At 39.1% G+C, this 20,240-nt stretch overlaps 1 protein-coding gene across 2 annotated transcripts in view; it reads left to right on the top strand.

Moving 5' to 3' along the window:
- Positions 1–20,240, top strand: part of hspg2 (heparan sulfate proteoglycan 2) — a 117,515-nt gene that overhangs the window by 40,077 nt on the left and 57,198 nt on the right. Inside the window, exons 4-22 of one of the 2 annotated variants that reach the window (XM_088007151.1) lie at positions 2,980–3,045; positions 10,176–10,285; positions 10,391–10,449; positions 10,709–10,881; positions 10,968–11,006; positions 12,388–12,513; positions 12,646–12,849; positions 13,716–13,835; positions 13,945–14,076; positions 15,061–15,205; positions 15,673–15,830; positions 15,921–16,061; positions 16,802–16,965; positions 17,039–17,218; positions 17,304–17,500; positions 17,725–17,872; positions 18,931–19,058; positions 19,278–19,364; positions 20,083–20,141. In XM_088007151.1, coding sequence (XP_087863277.1) covers positions 2,980–3,045; positions 10,176–10,285; positions 10,391–10,449; positions 10,709–10,881; positions 10,968–11,006; positions 12,388–12,513; positions 12,646–12,849; positions 13,716–13,835; positions 13,945–14,076; positions 15,061–15,205; positions 15,673–15,830; positions 15,921–16,061; positions 16,802–16,965; positions 17,039–17,218; positions 17,304–17,500; positions 17,725–17,872; positions 18,931–19,058; positions 19,278–19,364; positions 20,083–20,141 — 2,436 coding nt within the window. The remainder of the gene's footprint in view (positions 1–2,979; positions 3,046–10,175; positions 10,286–10,390; positions 10,450–10,708; positions 10,882–10,967; positions 11,007–12,387; positions 12,514–12,645; positions 12,850–13,715; positions 13,836–13,944; positions 14,077–15,060; positions 15,206–15,672; positions 15,831–15,920; positions 16,062–16,801; positions 16,966–17,038; positions 17,219–17,303; positions 17,501–17,724; positions 17,873–18,930; positions 19,059–19,277; positions 19,365–20,082; positions 20,142–20,240) is intronic. The other variant, XM_088007152.1, reaches the window with a different exon arrangement.

Below are 20,240 nucleotides of genomic sequence, written 5' to 3' on the forward strand. Positions count from 1 at the left end.
TGGCAACTGCTGAAGCTAGTTTTATTGTTGAACCATTGTTGAATTAGTTTTTATTGATTTTTTTAATTTAAAAAAGTCAATAAACTAACTTTAGTTAGTTGTTTTCAGCTAACTAAAGAAGCTGAAGGCCCAGTCATCAAATAGTTTAGTAGTGGATTCTTCCTGACAAAAAGCAGCCAAAGTTTGGATTGTTCCATTATCTTTTGAAGAGAAATGTCACATTACGTAGTTGTCACTTTGACCAGGCCACCTACTTGGCTTGGCTGCTAGTAGAGCCAAGAGAGGGATGTGTGACACAGAGGCATTACCTTTATGAGTGAGAGATTCAGGCTGGCTCTCGGGCAGCAGAGGGACGAATGGGGGCAGCTGCAGTTATTTTGGAGAGGTCTTTGTTGTTGTTCTGCCTCAAGGTGGCTTCAAATTTATTTCAAATGCCTTCAGTCTCTACTGCAGACTAAGCAGACATAATGAAGCAGACCAAACAGAGTTTCTGAAGGTCGAATTAGTGTTGCGTCACATCCAGTCTTCACAAACAGCTGATTGTACGCATGGGTATGTACAGTTTATTCCAGCTGAATGGTCTTAGTCGCCGATTTGAGTGCTAAGACTCATTCCAGATCCAGGATCCTCCTCTCTGTTGTGCCAACAACAAATGAGTTGCCTTGGAGTGGTTCAGTGTGCCACTCCTCATGAGGAAAAATATGTTTGGGGATCTGCTGCAGCTTTAAAGCTCCTAGCTTCCAGCTTTTATGTATTTATGCCTCTCCCACGTTATGATTTACACCACAGTACAAACTAACGCATGAAAACAGAGCACAGATTACAGTTTATGGCTAGAATTTATCGCGGTTGAGTGGATTGTGCTCTTGTTTATCCCAAATTTTCAAGTTTATTTGGACAAAGCTTCACAGTTGATCAGTAGCTTCCTGTTTAAACTCAAGGGAGTATCCATATCGAATAAAGCCTCCCATGAGAGTTTTAGGCGCTTTAAGGGATTGGCTACATTTTTCTTAGTAGTCTGTGAAGTTATTATAAGTAATTAGGCTTGCAGTCATCAAATACTTAGAAGTTTTAGCTGTGAATTACCTTTCTTCCTTTAGGAACTGAGTTTGTAGAAAAGTGAAGAAATTCTCAGAGTGGTTACCTGGTAGTCAGACGACATCACCTGCTTTCATTGATTGTAACTAATTTAAAACTAATTTAGCTAGTTTAATTTAGTAGTCACATTCCCCAGAAAAATCTGTGAATACATAACCACAAAAAGATGAGTGTCCACCATATGAAATGTGTTAGTGGACATGTTTAGTTTTTAAATACCTAAAATAGTTATACTTATATTGCCTTGACTAGTCAGCACCACAAGGGTTAGCCAACCAGAACGAGCCCAACTCAGGAATATCGATTGCAGATCCAAGCTCAGCCTTCCAAGAATAATCTAAACCAAGCATTTTGACAGGGACACGTCAAAATTCAGAAACACATTGGGTGAGAAACCCACAGAAAACCCCTCAACTATAGTTTTCTCAAAGTTTACACAATTAAAATTCTCTAATGTAGTGCTATGTCACTCAGATATGAACAATTTGAGTATTAAGTAGTTTTAAAGTTATAAATCAGCCGTAATGGGTAACAGAAAAAAAGAAACATATTTATCCTTTTAAAACATTTCTGTTAGGGAAAAAAGCAGTTTATCCTACTTCACTGATTTGTTTCACTCATAAATGGTGTCCCAATGAACACATAAATCAGTTAATAAAGCTGGTATGCCTTGTCTGGCTGTCACTAATTCTCAGATTTGCAAAAGACCACATTGCATAAGCAGACTTTAAAGTACAAACGGGTCATTAGCTCTAATTAGTTTGGACCTCTGTTCTTGAGGCTTAGATCTTTTGAAGAAACCATTCTTTCTGTCATATTTTTCTTAGATGGTCTGCAGATGTAAAGTGTGTGGCGTTTAGTATCTTTGGTCTAACAGCCTTATCTAACAGCACAGGACTGGTGAGGTACAGTCAGTCTATAGTAATAATATGTTTTTCTCAACTCACTTCCAGATATGTCAGTAATGAGATTCAGAAGCCATATGGTTTGCTGCATGTGCAGTTGTGAAACAGTTGGATCCAACAGCAAATGAGCTGTTGTTTACTGACGTCTGTTGAAGTTTATGGAGTGGACTGCTAGACTCCGGATTGGAGCATAAGCATCTGTCTCTACCGTGTCCCATTGTCATCTTTTCTGAAGTTTTAGTTATTTAAAAGAATGAATAAATCATGAAACCGTAAACATCCCTGTCGATGCGTCATAACATCGTCCTTTGTGCAAGTCATCTGACTTTCAGAACCCATCCATGTTTCAGAACAACTCAAATCCATTTCAGGCGACATTATAGGCTCGCTCAATCATCCGAGTGGAAGAATCAGTGAGTCACCACAAAACAAAGAGGGATCATTGTTGATTGTCCCAATGCAAAGAAATTTGTTGGTGCTCAGTTCTTCCATCTGAACAGGAAAACAGGAAGTGCCTTGTCCTTGTGTGGCGGCACCATCTCAAGGTGGATGTTTGTGTCAAGTGGCAAAGATGTTTGAAGTGGTCTGCATGTTTGTTGAGTCAGACCAGTGTTGTCTTCCAACCTTTTCTCTTACTTCCTGGTGCCCTCCAGACAGACATTTGGCCTATACAAGCCATTGTTCCTTTAAGCATGGCTATCTTTAACATGTGGGTGGTGGTGATTGCTGGGAGTGTGTCGTTTTCCTGTCTTGCCATTTGTGTTTATCTATTTTGGCAATACAACTTCAAATTCTTTATCTGATTGTCACTTTCTGTTTTCTCTTTTTGTTTCCCCTCTCCTGAAACTTAAACTTTATAACCCCTCTGCAACCGCCTGGCTAACTTTGACCACTCCTGTCTCTGCTTTGCTTTGCTCTTTCCAACTTTTACCCCCTGCCGACTGTCTTACCCCCCTCCACCAATTCCCTACCCTAGCTATTGACCAACTGTTGGAGTCTTGGTATCTGGGACACATACAGAGCCCAAATGAGGAGCAGTACAGTAAGTCTTCCACCATTTCTGTCCGTCTTTTTTGTCTTTGGCAAACTCTACCAGTCACCTGCTCTACACTGTTACGCTCACATTTACAAACACATTCAGAGACGTTTGTATGAAAGCTCGGGCATGTTGAGTTCTGTTTCCAGCTTTTCTGTTTTGCCAAGTGCTTTTCTCTCCCAGTGATTCCTAATGCCAATGGAAAAATGATGGGGTATGTTCCATAGAGCAACACGGAGCTCATCACGCTCGAGTGACAACACTTTCAATCCCAGCTGCAAAAGATGTTTTGGCAACTTGCAAAAAAATGCACTCCTCTCTTTAATTAGAAAAGTGCTATGAACTATTTCTTTCTTGTCCCAGTATGATGAACCAGCTGTTACTCTGTGCTTTAAAAATGTGCAAATTTTATGCTCAGTGGTGGTTTTGCTTCCAATTGTGATTCTGTGCTGTGGGAGAGTGCAAAATCAGAATTCATCTCCAAAAGTCTCCCAAAGGGCATGAAGGAGAGTTGGAGACAGTTTTTTGGCTGTGGTCCAGGGTGAGGGCTAATAGTAGGGGTCTTTTCTGCAGGAACTGAGCTAAGACAGAGCCAGCTGGCAAATTAATATATAAGATGCACAGACTATGACTGATTTTATGACTTTCGGTTTTAGTGAAGTTTTTGACTGATTCCCTTTGAGAGCTGTAATATATCAAGACATATGAGCTGCATTCAGAATTTTTTATTTTTGCCTTCCATTCATGTGGCTCTGTAATTATTTCTATTAAGAACTAAGGTGATATCACAACACGTATGAAAAACCTTCACTAAAACTTTCTTTCTGTTTGTCCTGGTCTCTTTTTTTAATATCCATTCCTCAATTAGGTTTTGGAGTCAAAAGGCAAAACTCTGGCAAATTTAGATGAATATTTAAATGTTATTTCTGGTTAGACTGCTTTTTTTAACAAGTAAGCTAGTAAAGCAGTAAACCCTTTCTGCAGGATAGGGTGGGGTCATTCAGTAGTGGCTTTTTGCAAATCATTTGCAGCCTGTAATTAGAATGGTAAGCTAACCATTAATATAAGTTTGTGTAAATTCCAAGCTTATTCCCATTTATGCCCCCCAATTTTTTTCCCTATACATTTGCATAAATTTGTGTCTAGAAAGTGGACATTTACCTAAAATCTTCCACCCCTTTGCAATCCTACTTCTTACTTAGAAGTTTAATTTAGATACTTAAAATTAAGCCTTTTGCTTTCTCTTTAAATGGTCTTACTGTTGCTGTGGGTTCTACTGTTGGGGTTAAAGGTCAAGCCCCGTGTGGTTGAGCTTTAAAGGCCAAACTCGGCTTGCTGCTCAATCATTTCTTTGTCTTCTGCGTTGGCCTCTATGTGTTAAAAGGGGGCCCTTTTCACAATGCTTCCATAGTTCTACTGAACAACTTTAATAGCTGAATCAGATTCTGAATTAAAAGTGCGGAATGCTTCTTTTTCAGACTTATTTTCGCCCCTTTCTCTCTTGTTCCCACTCGTCATGTCTGCAAATTGACAGTTTCATCACCTTTTAATGGTGGCGGGGCTCAACAGGGGGATTTCTCTGCTAAAAACAGAGGGATGCACAGAAGAGAATGGGTCTTGGAATAAAAGCACCGCTCATTAGCCGCGGGGCACATCCTGGCGCTCCAATCAAAGGAACCCAATCACGCTCACCAGTCTGTGGCGGTAGGCTCAGAGAGAGTGGGAGCTATGAACCGCTGTTGACCGGGCAGCAAGTACCCACCCAAGTGATTAGATTATATGCGGGTCAAATAAAATGCTTTCATGACTAACTTTGATGTTGCTCGTCTTTCAGGACAACAATCAGGATGAACTATTGTACTATAAATCTGAAAGTTGCAGCCTGAGGTGCAACCATTCGAGGCTGTGCTAACACTCACATCTCTGTTGATACATGTTCACCTCGGTGTGTTTTCATAGGCAATGCACCGTTTACATTGCCATAAATGAGGCTTTTCTTCTCCTGGAATGAGGTGTCTTGAGGAGGTAATGCTGTTTTGGAAGAAAGAAAGGGCCTAGTAATGTTTAGTGACCACACAGTGTGCCTCTGTGGCACACAATCTTTTTAATTAAAACACTCTCCCTAGATGTGCTACATGGTTATTTTCAGTTGGATCTTCAAATATATGTATTAAATTAGTGATTTTTATATGAAAGGTCTGATGCGTGCCTCAGCTGTAATTAGAAAATTCAGTAAACAGCTGTCACGCAAGCATATTGGATGTCTTCTCATTATTTTTCCAAACAATTTAGTAGGAAAAGGATCTTTATTTCAAATGTGACATTTGCATTTGGGTGTCATCCAAGGAGCTCTCAGTGGATGCTAAATGAGCCATTTGAACGCTTAACAAAACAAAACAAATCAACAACCCAAACACTAGGAGTAACCTAATTATCATTTTTCATTCAGTGGTGTAAAAAAAAAGATGGAAAACAATAGAGCTCTTTGGTCAATGACAATAGAAGCCTTTTATTGAAATAACTTGCTAAATAACTATTTCCAGTTGGTAGATATACATTTTTTTCACATTGTTAATGATGCACTGATCAGTAATTAGCAGGGATAAAAATTTGGCCCTGACTTGTGGTCTATAGGTCAAAATTCATCATTTAGTTAATCAAAACTGATGTTATTATTTCTTTTGTTTAATCAAAAATTATTCACAAGAAAGTAACAAAGAAATACAGAGGCTGAACAAACTCTGTCTTAGAATCAAAAGGATCAGGACAAATATTTGATGCAATTTGGTTAACTATTATATATACCAGTTAAGCTCATAGTCCATGTTTTTGGGCAATGAGAGGAAGACGGAGAACCCGGAGAGAATCACACATGCATGAGGAGAACGTGCCAACGATGTACAGAAAGACCAGGATTTGTACCCACAGCCTTCTTGCTAAGGCAACAACGCTGCCAGCTGGGTCAACATGTAACCCAACATTTTTCCGTTCAATTAAAAATAAACGTTTATTCAAATTCAAGTTTATTTATTAGAAGCCAAAATTTTGAATCAGTTTCAGACCTAAAAGAATACTCAAAATGGATATTGATCACAGAAACCTTATTGGTGCATTTCAATTTATTATATAGTGAAATTATGAGATACAAATTGCAAATGCATAAATGTCTTTCTTACGTTTTCCTATGAAGCAGCCAGACTTTACTGTAATCTTTTAAAGTGGTCCTGTAGTTAGCCCTTCATACTTTGAAGTCTTTTTGGTATCTACTTGGAGGGATACTGTTTTTCTTTTAAATTCTCCTTAGTACCTTAACTTTTCAAGTTCATGTTTCATGTTCATTTTTTAAAATAGGCACTGGACTCAACGGATGAAGCAGCATTTCAATCTTTACACACTTGCTTTGTATGGAGGTGTCTTAAACATACCATTTTTCATACACTTTCTACACAAAATAACAATGTTTCCGAGACATAAACAGCCTTTGTATACATGTTGGGTAATTTCCAGAGTCCATGAAATTCCTTGGCACATCTCAGTATGGTGTGCTGTGACCTTTTATGAACATAAATGGATTATTGGGCAAGTGGAAAACAAAAGGAGGTGTAGCATGCCTGAAAAGTACGTGCAGTGAGTAAAAAGGATAAACAAAGAAAAAGCTAGCAACTGATTGACTTGAGGATTTACTCATCCTTCAATTGATGTACTATTTATCTGGCAAGATGTTGGCTCAATTCTCACTAGGAAATCCCACCGTTGATGCAAAAATAATCTTTAATGTCAGCCAAACTGTTTTACCCTCAGCATTTCTACATGGCATCAAAAGTAGAAGCAAACATGTTTCAGTGTCTTTAAAAAGAAAGTGCAAAACACATTTTAAAAAGCTTGGCTTTTGTTTGGACTCGAGTGATTAATATGACAGTTATGATTCATAATCGCATATACTGGAAGGTTTTTTCTTGTTGTGAATATAGAATCAAATAAAAAATAAATATTGCTTTAATTAATTTGTCCATAACTTTATGTAAAATTGAAATCACTAAATACATAGAAAATAAAATCTTACACTAAGTGGTGCTTGTTAGAAATCTATTGGGTTTTATTTATTGACTAGTAGTCTTTATACTAGTGTCTTTATACTATTATGGCGTTTGTTGAAACTCTTTGTGCGCATGACATTGGAAAGGAAAGAATACCCACACACCACAAGAGAGACTCACTTTAAAAATCTCAGCACAAAATCACAAAATGGCCCAAGTAGCAGAATTTCTTTGTTGCTAAGCAACGTAATGATTTCTGTTTGAATTCTGAACAAGTCGCACATCCAGCTGCCATGCCTTGTTTGCCAGGAAAATATCATATAGTCTGCATCATATCTTTGTTTCTCCAGGCTCAATTATCATATGCAGACCAACTTTGATTAGCTTCCTGGATGATGTGAAATGTCACATTTTAGAACATTATCACCAACTACTCTAAGGAGAAAACTCCTTAGACTTTGCTCTTGGTATTATTTTCCCAGACAAAGTCCCATGAACTAATAATAACAACAGGTGGGCAACTAGAACTAGGAACAAAAAAATTGTTCTGAATATCCAAAATACAAGTACTGGATCATTGTTATCCCCCCCAAATAAAACAGCACATTTTCAATATAAGTGGTCTTTATAAACCTTGAATAAAGCTGTTATATGTCTAATTAAAAAAGGTAAATAAAAGAGTTACTACTTTAAAGACAAAATATAAACAAACAAGTGCTGTAACTCTTACGAATAGACACCCCAACAAATTGTGTCAGATAATGTTTGAAGCCTATAAAAAGTCATAAAAGTGCATTGATGGTCAGAGGAAACTTACTGGAACAGAACTGTGCAGAAGTAATAAATCATCTGTAAACCATATGAATAAGGAGGGTTACTTGGCGTTTCATGACATCCGGTGGCAGCGTGTCAACAAAAATAATATTCACGATCTGAAAAGAACAGATGCAGATGAAAGAACTGGAGGTTTAGGGAGATCTATATGAGGCCTTGCTCAGATTTTGCAGCGATGCTTACATGCCATGTAGCATAGATGTTAGATTAAAGAAATGCAATAGTATGCCTGTGATAAAATGTCCACTTGGTGGGCACCAAACAGAACTAATTCATAAAGTCCCCTAAACAAAGATAAACTCCATTATTTGCTGGCATCCATGGTTTCCAGACCTGTTAATGAATATGGTGCTGTTTATGCATGGTTGCTCTTAATGTCCACACAGCTTATTTCTTTTTCTGACTCAGCAGACTCCTTCTCAACATTTAAATCCTTGCCTTTGGCTTGACAAGTTGCATCTCACTCCAAGAAGCAGCACAAATATTGCCCCTCTCACTAATCTTCCCGCTTTCGGTCTGAATTCAGAGGCTGGACGGCCGGTCCAAACAAAATGTTGGCAGCAGACTAAAAATGGGGCACCCCGTGAGCCACTGGCTATTTTAAGTTTCACAGACATGGCCTGTGACATTGGAATTATAATAGTACCGCTGACATTTCAGCTTATAATGAGCAACACATAAAATGCATCAATGTACGTTATAGAAGAGATCTGTAGGCTTGCCTGAAAGGAGAGTAATTAGCTGAAGACTGTGATGAAAAGATCATCGGGTCAACACAACTTTGGAAACAGTTAATCCATTAAAATGCCAGGCTACATTAATTTGTTTCTCATGGGGTCATAAAAGCCAGCTGCAACAGCTTGTTTTCCATTGAATTTAGAGAAACTTCGACCTTTTCACACTTTATCGTGTTAGAACTGCAAACTTAAGTGTAGTTCCTTGGAAAAAGATGTGTATCTCTATATTTTCTAGAAGTAAAAAGCCGAAAACTGACACCCCTAACTAAATTGCACAATTATGTTCTACTTCCTTTCTATCATATAAATACCCAATGTACACGGGAATATTTTGTTGTAGTTAGGGTTGAACAATAAATTAGTAATATATATTGCAATAGACCAGGTGGAATATTAAACAATTTCACCAAAATCCAGAATTGCACAGCATTCTTGGAGATTTAGATAGAGGAAAGGGTTTGCCGCTCAATCTCTCACAGCCATCTAAGCTGAGTGGCATCAACCATAACTCACTCACTCTTTGGTTACTGAGCAACTCACTCACTCTTTGGTTACCTAGCAACAACTGTATATTGTTCAGCCCAAAATACTAAAAGGTGTAACTGGTATTACTGGTATTACTTTTGCTATCCATGAAATTGATAAGAATGACTTTTTGATTCAGTTAATTTAAATCCATGTTGTCTTCCCTTAATATGAGGGCTAGGAAACACAAAGATTACTGTAATTAGTTAAGAAAAAGAAGCTTTTGTCTTTTTGGTAGCTCAAACAACAGTTGTTGTGTGTAAAGGTTCACCTATCCGAAGCTAAAACTGACTTCTAAAACATCTCTAGAGCAGTTGGAACAATCTGAATTTTAATCCTCAAAAACCTACCATTCTATGCTGCTTAAAACACAGGTCATCACAGCTATCTGCAGCCCATGTTAGAGTTTAGAGTGCTTTAACCTACACCGGCTGACCTATATGTTCAATGACCCAGTCGTTCCAGCTAATAAAAAACCACTGAGAGGAATGGATATAATCCCTGCTGCATTCCCCTCCAATGCTCTCTCACCTTCCTGCCTCATATGTTTGACTTGGTTGATGTGGAGGGAATGCTGAAGCCCTCTTCCAGAGTCATTCACAGAGGATTTACTTCTTCCTCACTGCCGCTCGCACAGCAGTGATATCGACTTGGAAGTCCGACTCAACAACCGCCAGAGTTGCTGCAGGCCTGATTTTATTGGTCATATTTTTGTCAGATTTCTGCCACGATTTATGAGTGTTGACAGTTTGTCTCCTTCTGCACAATAGAAATCAGAATTTACCTAAGATACTCTCTTACTATGCTGTGTGTGTTCACTATATAGGCACATACATATAGAAGTAGATGCCATAATTTGTGGCTTTCTAAAATATTCAGCCAAAGGGAAATAAATGTCAAACATTATGACATCACTTGATTATAATGTGTAAGCTAGTAGTGAGTCTATGGTCCTGGTTTGTTACTGTGGTTTGATTTTCTCCTCCCCTCTCTCCTTCTCCAGTTTATTACCGAGCTCTTGTCAACTTCACCAACTCCGTGGTTTATGGCCCTGAACTCGAAGACATCTTCTCTCCAGAGTATAAGGAGATTTCTGAAGCAGTGATGGACACGGTACGTCTTGCGACCACTTGAGAAATCCGTGCTTGATATGTCAGAACCTGCTGATTTAAATATTTGTGAGTTGGTTGCTTTAAGCATTCTCTTTTCCCTCGACAGCTGGAGTCTGAGTACAACAAGATTCCAGGTGTCCAGACGGTTAATGTGGTCCTCATAAAGTAAGAGCACAAACCTTCTGAATCAACCCTGCTGACAACCAAAGTATATATCCTGCTACTGCTGCAGGATATATACTTTTTGCTGCTACCTGTTTGGGTTATTCTGGCCTGGCCACTTTCTTTGTTTTTGCCATAAAGGTTGCCCATATTCAGTAAAATTTCAACAGTTTTGGAGGAAATGTTAAATTAAGACCCTGAAGGTATTCCCTCTGTTGCCATAAAGCATGTAGCTTCATCAGAACTGTCTTACTCTCTGCAGAAAAATGATAAGAGAGGATGGAGTTGATATCTTTGTGGAACTTGACGTGGGCTCTGAATACAACAGCAGTGAAGAACAGATCCGCACCATCCTCTACAACGTGGTGAAGGAAGGAGCTATTGCTTCCTACGTCACATCAGTCCAGGGATTTCAGTTCAGGCAGCTTGGGAAAGGTAAGAACAATAATACCTCCATGTTTTAGCAACTTAAGGCCTACCGCGACAATAGGCAGTTCCTTCAATGTTTGCCTTTTTTCTAGTAGAAACTCTGCCTTCAGTGGACCCTATAGCAGTGCCAGGTTTGTACAGTACCATGCCTGCTGCATGGTGAGGAGGCTGATTGTGCTGTAGAAACTGTAGAATGACTATAGTGCATTTATTCTGCTGATATTTTATGATGCCCATTACTTCGACATGTACATGCGGTCTGGAGAATGTTTTGCATGGAAGCACCAACGTAGAGTTTTGGCTGCGATCCCTGAGGTCCAGTAGTGCACAGAGAACATAAAGGACCTTTGCATGGCATGAGTTTGATGAAAAGATGCTTCTGTTCTCTGCAACTTGAGGCGGCATTCGATATCTGCTAGTTCCACTGGCCAGGAGAAGAAGCATGACACCTGATAGGATTTTTACTGTACATGTTAATTGCTGAATGGGTGGATTTCCTGTAGAGCTGTTTTCACACATGAACACTGAAGACTGTCCAGAAGTTGGTTCTGAATTCACAGTGCACATTTTTTATACATAAAAACATTAATAATTAAATTTAAGGCCAATTTAATGTCATATTCAATACATTACAATATGCATTCCGATGAGATTTGTTTGTCAGATTAAAAGTACCTTTTTTGAAATAACTGAAATAATAGGATGGAGCTTCCGTGTGGATCTTTTAAAGGAGAGATGGGATATAAACAGAATCACCCAGCCAGGCATTCTCTCCATGGGATAGAAAAAGAAAAGAAGAACAGAGTTGACTGCAGCAGATGCATAAACAGCTTTATCTAGGAGTGAAACTCAGTCAAAAACACTTTCTATGAGGAGGAAAAGCCTCTTTCACAAGGAATTTTGATTTAATATTCACTTCAACTCAGCAAGAACTGTTTTAGATTTTTTAACCTGTTTAAAATTTTCACATTTAAAACTCTTAACAGGTGTTCTCGTGTGAAAATGGCTTATATGTATCTTATCTGGCTTATCAAAGCTTTTGGGGTTACCCAGGAAAGTCTATTTTATCTTGTCTTTCTCTCTTAGCCTGTCCTGGATAGTTTGTCTGTTGTCCAATCCTGCCTTTTCATGTTGACCAGTTTTATACGCTTTTGTCAGATTTAATATTTTAAGTCTGTATGCGCTCTTGTTTACCTTTCGTGGTTTGCTTGTATGTCTGGTTTTACTTGATTTTTGATCATAAATTGTATGTGACTTGTTTTATATTTCCAGTCTACTTTTGAGTACTTATCAACTCGTCTGTCTTTTTTTGTTTTGTCTGTGCATCAGACCTTTCCAGTACGACCACTTAGAATGGAAATGATTTATTTTTTATCGACACCATGTATGGGTTGCTTCATAAAGTCAGTCAATGTGTTATATGTGCTTAAATGTGACACTAGAATAGCCTGTTGGCTCTTTGCTCTGCATGTTTTGATCCTTGTTTGTATTGCCCTTTTGCATTTGTCATAGTAACGCCCGTTAAAAGGCCTTGCATGGCTGACGAGTACAGGTGTAGCGATGGAACATGCATCCTGATGGACTACGTATGTGACAACAGACCCGACTGCACAGACTTGAGTGATGAAACCAATTGTGGTGAGTGCTTTCGAATGACTGGTTGAGCTTTGTGTTATGGCTGTCTGATGTGCCACACCTTCACTGACTGACACGTAACTTTATATCACACCTGTATTCATTTACAAAGTTTAATTAAAAATGTGTTCCTAGATATGATCCGCCCTGTGGTCACCACAACCCCTGCTGCTATCACTCCTACTCGTGTTTCTGGACTATTGGACCCCCAACCTCCCATCCCACCTCTTCGGTGCAAAGCAGATCAAGCTAGATGCCAGAGTGGAGAATGTATTTCTCGAATTTTTATTTGTGATGGAGAACGGGACTGCCAAGATGGTAGTGATGAACTGAGATGTGGTAAGTCAGATTTCTTCATAGATTTAATTTTTTTGAAAACTATTCAGGTTTAGATTCGCCTTTGCCCTTTCATAACCCCATGACTTCCTCATCTTCTACCACTTTGCACTTGCTTGTAATTTCCTCCAAACCCATTGACCATGTGGTACACATGTCCTTCCCTACTCCTACCCTTACTCTAAATGGTTTATTACTATTGCCAATAAAAACTTCTACATTTGAAAATTTTATGTTTTTATTCTGAATAGTTATCTACATTTTTTTGTATTATAAATATAACTCATAGGTGCTACCTGATAGATACAGGTAGATATTTGGTTTAAAAGTTATTTTAATATCTAGGTTTGTTTTTAAACATTAATTAGAAGTTTAGTAGTCTACTCGAGATTAAGTAGTGTGCAAAAAAACAAAAACAATAGCATCCGGTGAAGAACTTATGACCTTTACTACAAAAAAAAAGAAGATAAAATTAGTTTACAATGAATGAAATGAATGTTAAATCCAATAAAGCTTTTGGATTCATGCTTTTTGGAATTTTAGCATTTTAAAGATTTAAAAAGAGTCTAAAGGTATTCTTATTTTAATCTACTTTTAGTAAAATCCTATTTGAAAAGTTTTTAATTGTTGTTTTTTGTTGTGTTTTTAATCATGTTTAATTTGCTGTGTTCTTTCTTTGTAAGCCACTTTTATTTGTGAAATGTGCTACATAAGATTTATATTGCAAAGTATTAACATACACAGATAAAATGTTCTATGATCTATTGACTGACAGATCACTGATCTTCAGAACTGAATACGCTCTATCAAAATAACATCCTTGAGTAAAACTTGTTCATTTCATCCCCGATTAACAAAATCTTTCTCAGGCACTCCGTCGCCCTGTGAGCCCAATGAGTTCAAGTGTAAAAATGGCCGCTGCGCCCTCAAGTTGTGGCGTTGTGACGGCGACAACGACTGCGAAGATAACTCTGATGAGACCGACTGCCGTGAGTCATCGTTACTTTTATGAGAAAAATATTCTGGTATTTAATTTTGTTGTTAGAAGGTTGCTACCGATCAGAAAGTTAGAAGTCATCCATCTTTTTATCGCCACAGCTACCAAAGGTCCCAATGACAGATGCAGTCCTGAGCAGTTTGAATGCAGTATTGATAAAAATTGCATCCCAGCCAGTTACCAGTGTGACGGAGAGCCAGACTGCGCAGATCGCTCCGATGAGATCGGCTGCAGTAAGTCATACTCGATCACCCAACAATCTTTCTTTTGCTTGTGCACATTTCACATTTTTCTCTAAGTTTCTGAATCTCTACTTGGAACTCCAACTAATTTGTTGGAAAATCAAACTCTCCTCGAACGACACAGCTTTTCTCAAAGTTTTCATCTGTCAGAATTGTCCATCTGCTGCAGACGCTTACAGTGCTTGACAACGCTATCTGTGCCACTCAAACGTTTTCAAATATTGTCACATGAACTAAAATGTTTTAGATTAAGGTATTGTCCGAGAGACTGACACAAAGTCACCACCATGTTTTACCATGGGACTGCAGGGTTCAGGTTGATGTGCATTGCAGCAGCATTTCAGCCAGTAAATTTTGTGTTTGCCTCATCTGACCTGAGCATCTTCCATATGTTTGCTATGTCCTCTATATTAGCTTGTGACGAACTTGAAATGGAGTTTCTTTTGATTTCTTCCTTCGATTTGAAGCCAGATTTTAGTAGTCATGTCTAATAGTCGTTACGTGGACATATTCTTCCACATGAACTGTGGATTTCTGCTACATAAATTGGCCTGTCTGTTTTGAAGATTTAAATGTACTTGTAGTTATTCACAACTCTTTCCACTTTTAGGAGATGAACTGAACTAAAATGAGAATGCATGATTCTGTTGAGCCTCTGAGGCCTTCGCAGAACAGCTATCTGTCTTTGTACTGAAACTGACTGAAGTTGTCAACAAATAAAAAAATCGTTTTCAATGTTTAGGTATACAAGATATACGTAAAGTAGCATAGTTATGTGCTGTTTTATATTGATCTAGTAATAAAATACATACATGTTTGTGATTGATTCATGACAAAATGTAAGCATGTAAACATGTAGAGATATGACTATTTTTGCAAGCTCATTATGACTTCCCTGGGTTCCCGAGCTTCAGTCATTCTTATGTGTGTTGGAGCATTTTGAGTGTTAGCTGCTGTGGTTTTCACTGTTTGCAGATCCTCCTACTGTGGTGAGCCCGCCAGAGGAGTCAGTCGAGGCAGCGCGGGGGTCGACTGTGACGTTCACCTGTCAGGCTGTTGGCATTCCAACACCCATCATCACCTGGAGACTCAACTGGGGGCATATTCCCAAAAGCGACAGGTTGGGTTTTTTGAGACACTCCCCCTCTGTAGACTATATTCATTGTACCTTTATTAGTCAACAAAAAAAGTGCTACATTCCTTTGGGAATGTTTTTTATTGGTGCAACTGGCATGTTGCTAAGTAACTAACAAGAAGCCATTTTTTTCCCAGCAGAAAACTGCAATTACGGATTTATTTGCCTGTTCTTGGTTTTTAACATGAACCCCTCCTACTTTTAAGTTTCATTGCTGACTCCATGCTTCAAGGCCTGTGATTTTAATTAGTGAAAAATTTGCTGTGCACTCTAACTCCGATAGCTGCGGTTTCAGGCTGTTGACTTCCACAACGCCCTGTTGTGTGTGTGGTTAGGAAATTGCAGAAGATTTCTGGGGATTTTTTTTCCTAGAACACTCCTGTTATGTTTTGTTGATGTACGGTGTGAAGCTATGAGAGGGAAAACATTCGTTTGTGCTCTTTTTCCCCAAGGTTTGTTATGACCAGTGAGAATGGTCGCGGTACCCTTATTATTCATGATGTGAAAGAGGTAGACCAGGGGGCGTACACCTGCGAGGCCATCAATGCCAAAGGGTTGGTGTTTGGTATCCCTGATGGAGTGTTGACTCTCATCTCTAATCCAAACCCAGGTATAGAAAATCATCAATGAACCAGTATGAAATCAAAACACTTCAGTTAAAAAGCTTTCTGTAAACAAAGTTTTGTCCTGCTTATTCCAGAGAATTGTCCCGATGGTCACTTCAGGGTGGATGGCCGCTGCATATCCTGCTTCTGCGCTGGAGTCTCAAAGAACTGCAAGAGAACCGGACGCTACCGAAACCAGATCAGCCTGCGCTTCACTGAGGAGGAGGACTTCAAAGGTACATAAGTTTATTATTTTTGAACCAATAAAGTACCTTGCTGAGGTAGGTACTCTTCCAACTTTAAGGTGTGCCATTATGCTTTTTTTTTTTATCAAGTTAGGAAAAGTAGAGGCTGTACAAAACATGTTCATTACATTTTTTGCACAATTGCAAAATCTGCTCAGTACTACCTCTGAGCTCCTTTCAGAATGAACTGTTTTAGGGCCTCTTGCCACCTTAAATCCAAATAAACTGCTGCTGGCCTCCCAATTCAACGTTTACACTTAAATATGAAAATGGCTAAAAACAGATGGGCAATTACACAAACATCTTTTAAGAACATTAGTGGAGCCTCCTGGACAACCAACAGGAATACACCAAGTTCCTGAATAATAAATCAACAACAAGACACATGCCTTTTCCAGCAGCCACTGTACAGGCCATACAGCAACAAACACACTGGAGCTCTGCTTGGGTTGCTAGGTAACAGTGCAGTGCCCGTGGAATGTGACTTGGCGATCAGGAAGTTCAATTTCCAGACACCAAAAAGCACTAACTTCATGCCAAAAAATGGCTGGTTGTTTCTTAGAAGCAGTGGAGACCCAAATGGAAGTATAAAGCATACAAAATGTGAGAGTTCAATGTGATGCATACTTTGGTAGGGAACTGTAGATTTTTTTGTCAACTTAAATGCCATTTTCAAGGATTTTGCAGACTTCACAATTAAATCTGATGTAGAATTTGACTTTTTCTTGCAGGAGTTAATGTCACCTACCCCCCCAGGCCAGGTACTCCACCCCTCTCCTCCACTCAGCTCCTCATTAACCCCGAGATGGAGGAGTTCCAGCTTGTTGACTTGTCTCGCCGGTTCCTCACCCTTGATTCCTACTGGACCTTACCTCGCCGGTTCCTTGGCAACAAAGTTGGTATAAAAAAAAGTTTTTTTGTTTTGTTTTTTTAATCAGTGACTTTAATTTCATTCTGTCCTCTGTTAGATTGATTCATACGGAGGATCCCTGAGATTCAAGGTGCGATACACACTTGCCCGCGGCCTTTCTGAGCCAGTGGAGAGATCGGATGTGATCATAGTAGGAAACGGACGTAGGCTTGTGTATCGCCGAGGCAATGGCACCCCTCCCAATGTGGTCAACCAGAAAGAGATCATATTCACTGAAGTAAGGCTAAATGAAAACATCCAAAGATCAGCTATCAAAGTGAAATCAACTTGAAATAGTAAATCTGCTGCTTAATGTTTTCCAGGACCACTGGCAGCACTCCAACGGCCTCCCTGTCAGCCGCGAGGAGCTGATGATGACGCTGGCCGACCTGGCGAGCATCAGCATCCGCACCGTCTATGATAATCACATGGTCAGCGTAGCGCTCAGTCACATCGTCATGGATACCACCACAGTGGAGTTCAGCACTCTTGGCCATGCTAAGGATGTTGAAGAATGCAAGTAAGAATCAGAAGTTCTCAGCTGAAACCTGAGACATTTTTTTTAAGTTTATCATTTTGAAAGCTGTATTTTGATGGTTATTTATTAATCGTTTCATCTTATGTTCATTTGGCTGCTCTTCCCACACATGTTTCCTCTTTACCACACTAAGGAAATTGTAACTGGCCTCATCACAGTTTGTTTCAGACACCTTGGATGATGGTGCTTATGTTTCTCACTTCCAGATGTCCTGCCGGATATACGGGCCTGTCTTGTGAAATGTGTCTCTCTGGTTTCGAGCGCGTCCCTGGTGGTCGCTATCTTGGTACTTGTGCAGGCTGCAACTGTAATGGACACGCAACAGCCTGCGATCCAATCAGTGGATACTGTCTGGTAAGAGTTACTTCTGTAAGGTTGTCTTTACTTTGAAACATGAAAGTAAAAATGTTTTATTTTGCTTAATTTCATCTTCTTAAAACATGTGCACGCACGCACGCACGCACACACACACACACACACACACACACACACAAGTTGTGTACAATGATTTGTCTTAAATTAATTTAAGATTTACTCTGCTCTCAGTTAAACGACGTGTAACTGAAGTCCTAAAAGGGGTGCGGGTTTTAATGTTTTTATCTTTCTTAATCTTTTTCAAAATCTCCTTCTCTTTCTCACTGTTTATTCAATGTCACATGCTGTTTTCATTTTAATTGTGTAAAGCACTTTGAAATGCCTTGCTGCTGAAATGTGCTATACAAATAAAATTTGATTGATTGATTGATTGATTGATAAATCGAGTCCAAACTCATACACTGAGGTCTTAATGAAAAAAGTTCATTTATTCTTAATCTTTTGGCAATGACAGCCAGAAAGAAATAGATTTTTCCAAATACAATACATTTTCAAAAGTTTACTCACCCATTTAATGAATTGAATTCAGGTGTTTTAATCACTTTCATCCCCATGAGTTGGAGCAAAGCACGTTTTAGCCATACAGATTTCTTCTACAGAGATTTGTGAAAGAATGGGTCGCTCTCAGGAGTTCATTAAATTTCAGGATAGTACTCAGTAAAGATGCCAATTGTGCAGGAAATTTCTGCTTTGCTAAATACCTCAGACCACTCCTTGGGTTATTATAACAAAGTGAAGGTGACTTAGAACAACAGAACACAGAATAACTTGACTGGCCTGAACACAACCAGATAAAACAACTTGAAGAGGATTTAAAGCAGAAAGCATGAGCCAGAGATTCTCATCCAACATCAGTGTCTGACCTCAAACATGTGTTTCTTTAAAAATTGAGAAAAATTACTATAAACAACCATTAACCTTGTGAAAAATATTCCTTTAACAATGGAGTGAATACTTTTGGAAATAGAGTGTATGTCATTTTAGGATACTTTAAGGGCAGTAGAAGAGAATGAATTGCATGTCTTCCTCCATCACAGAGCTGCCAACACAACACAGAGGGTCCCCAGTGTGACAAGTGTCGCCCTGGCTACTTTGGCGATCCAATCCGAGGTCGTCCTGACGACTGCAAACCCTGCCCCTGTCCATACACTGAGACATCACGACGGTAAGCCTACACCTCCGATAACACAAAGCATATTCACAAAAACACAGCAATGCTACAACTGCAGGGATCACAGATGCATTAAGACTATCTTCAGACCTTGACTGGTTTAAACAACAAGCTATTTCCACTTCATTGTTAAAATCCACAGGATGCTAAGCTCATTACATTGTCTCTCTTCTGCTAATTCTTCATTTATTACCCTCTCAATGGTCTGCATAGGTTTTCCGACACCTGCTTCCTAAACGTTGACCAGCAGCCCACGTGTGACGCCTGCAGGCCCGGATACACAGGAAGACGCTGTGAAAAGTGAGGAAACTAATGTCATTAATTCTACTGTTCAGTTGAGACCAATTCAAAGAATGAAGGAACTTCTTTAAAGGGTCAGTATTATGTTGGATCAACTTAAAAAAAGTCCCTCAGCTAAAACATACCTGTGTTGCTTTGATTCTTTCATGCATGTTTGAGAGATCCTCTAATCTCCCATAGCAACCATTCAGTTGTGCAAAACACCCGGAGCTGCAGTTTCCAAACTCAGAGCACCCCTCTCTTGTGATTAACTCACTCAGCTCCTTCAGACTAGCCAGCACCAATTAGCGGCCACCTAATGGAACTGCGCACCTGCTGAGCTCATTATACAAGCTAATTGTATATAATGTTGTCAGAGGGATAATAGAGAAGCTCTGTTGTGATAACTTCCTGAAGGCGGAGCTTCAGAAAGTGCTGGAGCTTTTAAAGAGATAGAGACCCAATTTCAAGGTGATTAATATCCAAGTAAAATGTATTTTAAATCATATTTGATATGTAGTGTTTTTATATAACTGCATATTTGATATGCAGTTATAAGTGTGCTATAAAATGTGAGTGTGAGTGTGCTATAAAATGGCCCTATGTGCCTGGAAATCACATACTACTGCCCCTTTGAGACTTTGAAGTTTTAAAGACAGATCATTAAGAAAGCAATTTTAGGTAATCGCTTTGCTAAACTTTATGGTCTATCTCTTTTGATTTTTTTTTTTTATTTCAGGTGTGCTTCTGGTTACCAGGGTAACCCCCTCCTGCCTAATGGAAGATGTGTTCAAATTTGTGAGTCTAATTTTAATACCCAAGTGACAGACAAGTGAATGAACAGAAGCTGCTCAGGCAGTTGCTTCAGTAGTGTGACAGTGAGGAACTCCTGACTCT

The sequence above is a fragment of the Poecilia mexicana genome, unplaced genomic scaffold, assembly GCF_051168715.1.
Source record: "Poecilia mexicana isolate PSO_F unplaced genomic scaffold, ASM5116871v1 scaffold_7, whole genome shotgun sequence".
NCBI lineage: Eukaryota > Metazoa > Chordata > Actinopteri > Cyprinodontiformes > Poeciliidae > Poecilia > Poecilia mexicana.